The sequence below is a fragment of the Teleopsis dalmanni genome, chromosome 2 (genome assembly GCF_002237135.1).
Source record: "Teleopsis dalmanni isolate 2A chromosome 2, ASM223713v2, whole genome shotgun sequence".
Classification (NCBI taxonomy): Eukaryota; Metazoa; Arthropoda; class Insecta; order Diptera; family Diopsidae; genus Teleopsis; species Teleopsis dalmanni.
In genome coordinates this window covers 141,456,965-141,461,606 of record NC_051847.1, presented here as the reverse complement: position 1 = coordinate 141,461,606, position 4,642 = coordinate 141,456,965, and the positions used below count along the sequence as shown (strand labels likewise).

General features: G+C 25.1%; 1 protein-coding gene across 1 annotated transcript in view; it reads left to right on the top strand.

Annotated features, from left to right (window-relative positions):
* The first annotated feature begins 634 nt into the window (after positions 1–634).
* The window catches only part of LOC119675847 (another transcription unit protein-like), a 6,243-nt gene continuing 2,235 nt past the window's right edge, over positions 635–4,642 (top strand). The window contains exon 1 of the mRNA XM_038087065.1: positions 635–696. Coding sequence (XP_037942993.1) covers positions 635–696 — 62 coding nt within the window. The remainder of the gene's footprint in view (positions 697–4,642) is intronic.

Here is a 4,642-nt window from a genome sequence, read left to right as displayed (position 1 = left end):
GCTGTTTGGCTGTTCATTTCAATTAACACGATAATGTTTTAAGACTTTTGGGTATCCTTTTGGTTTTCTGTCGACGGTTACAAATAGAGCAAATGTCAAAGGAAAATGTTTTAAATTTCATTTTAATGTAATGAACATCAAGGGACTTACCAGCACTTTTTTATGTGGTTAAACAAACTTTTTATAAAGTAAACAGTTTAAGGAGATATAACAGAGCTTGTTGTGAAGGGGTCAAAGCTATTATTAAACAGTAATCGTTTTGAGTTTTAAACTTCACTGAATTTAAGGGTAAATTAATTGCTTATTAAAATAGGGTAATAGGATCATGCTCATGCGTTACGAAAAGTTTTATGTTAGTTTTAATATTAAGTTTCCTTTAACTTGTATTATTTATAATTAAACTACTAGAAAGTAAAGCAGTTTATAAATGTAAGTCTCTTTTATAATAAGACATTTAAATGCATCAAATTTGTATGAGTTTAGAGTAAGAAAAAGAGTAAATAATGTAATGAAAATATAGTGTTCTTTGGAAATGGATTTGCTACACGCTCAGGAAAACATCATCCTGCATAACAAAGCATGCCCTACGTTGGAACCCACAAGGCAGCCGTCGACCTGTAGTCCCAGCTACAACATGGCGTACAACCGCGGATCAAGACGCACAATACTCTTAAAACCAAATCACGAGAGAAGCAGGTAACAGAATTAGATTTAAAGGAATCGTTAATACCATATAATCCACTTAAGAGAGAAGGACAGCAGTAAATAAATAATATAAATGATATAAACATCTTTTAAAAATTAGAAGAACTTTCAATATAAATAAAAAATTCATAGAACGAAAAATTTTAAAAATAATAATGATTTTTTTAATTATTATCAGAGTATATTATAATCTCTTTCGGTTGTAATGCATTTAGTTGTAATTCAAAGTAAGTGTGGGCGATTCCACGATTTAATTAAACCGAAAGAAAATATAAAAGAGTTTCTATTTAAAAACAAATGTTATGACAAGCAATATTTGCAGGTACCTCTTAAGTAAATATTTATTTTCTATGGTTACCTTTATGGTAATTTAACCTTTTTTAAAATTACAAACAACTTAATAAAATTACATTGTGTTATACTATCAAAAGGAAAAGGTTTTATTTACTTAAAATATTAACAAAAAATTTTTTGTACTTATAGTGCTATATAATTTGTTTGCAAAATGTTAGTGTTCACAAATCTTATTAAAATAATCCTTTTCTAAATTTCTATAATTTAATTAAAAACTTTGAATATTGACTATTGAATAGATTTACTTAATTATAAGCAATTAATCTTAACAATATTGGGAGTGTTGTTTATTTTAAAGTCAAGTTAATTTTTTATAAAAAGTTTTAAAAATAAAATAAAAAATATAAAAACAAATATTATTTTATAAAATTTTAATAATGTATTTACTTACCACGTAATAATATATTTACATTGCTTGAGGCTAACAAAAAATTCACTTTTTATTCACTTTTAGTATCTAATCATTCACTTGGGCGCTCAGACAAAAATAAAAAATATTGATTTATTTGCTTTTACCACCTGTTGGTTTGGATGAAATAAAAATATTTAAATTTTTTTTTACATCAGTTTCCGCATCATTTCTCAATCAATGACTGTAAATCATCTTAAAATTTTCTCCAAATTAATGTTAATCATCTCCAAAAGCAAAATACTACAATATTTACAATAAAGGCCAAGAAATGAGTAAAAAACTAAATCCACAAAAAATATAATATTTTTTATTATTAGAATAAGAATTTAATAATAATTTATTAAATTTCAAATTATCCAAAATAAAAGAAAACATGTTAAAAAACTTAATTTTGAAAAAGACAAAAAAAATATGGAAGCTTTATGTATAACAATATAACAATGACGTCATTTGTGCATTCAAAAAATACGCTCTAACCACATACTAGTTAAATTGATCTGATCATTTTGTTAGAGAAATTTATCAAAAAATCTTTGTGGATGTGAACGTAGAATTTTAGTTACAGTAACTAAAACTTATTAACTTTATTTACACTTAAACTGAGTCTTCAGTCTAGCTAAGAAAAATTAAGTTTTTTTAGTAATTCGACTAAATAAATAAACAAACAACCTCCCCTGCAAGAGTAACACATTCATTCCAACGCTACTCTAAGGTGTCAATGCTCTTTTTTGTTGAGAAGTTTTCCAGTCCCAAGTTGGAACTGGAACCGAAGATAGTTTTTGCAATCACTTCATTTTTTTGGAAAAATTTCTTTTCCAAGATGGCTTTCTGGCCTTTCACAAATTGTGTTCGCTAGAGACTAGATCTGGAGAGAAGGTTGGAAATTATTTACTATTGGAAGCATGATTCACCATTCTTAATTCATTCAACTTCTGACTTCTTATTAGGTCCGATGTGAGTAGTTTACAAATACTTCAATTATCGAGTAAAATTGTAAACGAATTACTTTTGTAAACGAATTACTTTTTGAAAATTATTTTGTTGTACTTTTTTTTATTTTGCTGAACAACTGCATTTTGCATTATCAGTGGTTGTACCATTACGTTTGACTTCAGCATATTAGTCAATTATAGTGAACTTTAATAGTGCAGAATCTGGATAGAACTTCCAAAGCTACTATTTGGTGTCACCAGTATTTTTCTCCATTAAAAAGTCATGCTTAGTCAAAACTCGAAATTGTTTAAGTCCTTTGTTTTGACATGTATAAAATTACGGTCTCTAAAATTACTATAATCCGGAACCTAATCATCGGGATGTTATGAATTTTGACATATATTATTTGAAGAATACTTCTCTCTTTAAGTTATAAAGCTATATCAGCAATGAATTTGCTAAGAACATATTCCTCCTTCGAATTTTTTCTAAACATATTTGTGATTAAAATAATATTCTTATTTTTTTCATATACATATCTTATTATTTTAAAAACAGAAGTTTCAAGCTTTTATAAATTGTGCTATATGCACATAATCATTTTACGAGTATTCACAATTTTCAATATCAGAAGACAGGATAATCTTTAAAACAATTTTATTTCATTTACATAGAAATTTATTTGAGCAAAAAATATATTTGAATCAATAACAATATAACCAAATCAATGCAAAAACAATTTACCCAGAAGTTAAACTCTCCCAATATTTATTTGTAAGATGGTAGATAAGACATAACCTCATAAGGTTTATAAGGAAACAGTAATGTAATAAATTTCCACAGCATAATATGTGTAATAATATCAATCCACAATGCAATATTAAGCAATAAACGACTATCGCAGATCCGAGAATTATAAAAATTAATAACTGCATTCAGTTTATAGATAACATACATATTTATTAAAATTAGTGGGTATAATCATGTTAAAATAATCAATGATATTAAATATTAAAACAAGACTTATCCTAATGCAAATGAAAATTAATAGAAAAATATTTTAATTATGCGCTTGAATGATATTTAAAATGATTTTACTTTATTTTGATTTATATTAAAATGTACTCTTATATACTTATATTAATATATACGTACTTAGTTACTTATATTTATTTTTAGGAAAGCAGAGATACAAAATATTAATATCTCTTAATAATAGGAATAAGTAGCTTTCATGTCAAGAGTTTGTAATAGGCATTAAATTAATTGGATCAATTCTGATTAATTATTTAAGAACCAATGCAAAAGAAATTCATTTGTGAAAATATATTGAATTATTGAAAAATTGTCATAAATGTAATAAAATATACATACATCATCACACTTGAATTAAAGTTAACATAACGTTTTAGTCTATACAATATGTGTTCATAGAATTATGAAAAAAATCTTGATATATTATTGTCGTACTTTTTTATAGGAAATATATTTATATACAGTATACGCATTTTTATAAACATATTTATATCATAAATAATTTCATTCATTTATTAAATAACTAATCCACTTTGTTAACTTATCTAAATTGTACTTAATACAAGGATACAAGGAAGATTACAAGTAAGGCTTCAAGATGAATTCTTGATTTCATAATAGAAGTAATAAAATTAAATTATGAAATGTAATTTATCGCACACTATCAACATGAAATCTTTTTCACAAATGCTTAATATATAAATATAAATAATTTATATTTAACCTGAATTTATGTGCAATAAAACCAAAAATACATATTTATTAAATTTATTTTTATTAATAAATATTTATTGAATTTATGTATAAATATATATTTTCTTTAACTATCGAAACATTTCAATCAGCAAAAATCCCACATATAAATCGAATTTTTTATGGTTATCTATTAAATTGATTTCCTGGAAATTTGATTAATTTTGCTTCGAGTTTTATTAAACATTTTCCACTTCTATGCTTTAATTCGAATCCTTTACCTTTTTGCCACTTTATTAATTTATGTCCATTCGAGATTGTTCATATTATAACAAAACTTTCCACTGTCACACCTCATTTCTATTAAATTATTGATAATTGATGAGAAAATGTTTCAACGAATTAGTTAAAAGGCAAATTCCAGAATACTCGAACTATTGAAAGGATAACAAAGCAAAATTGTTGATTTATTAGGCTGTTTATTACCTGAAGAAAGTGAAGAAGTGAGAC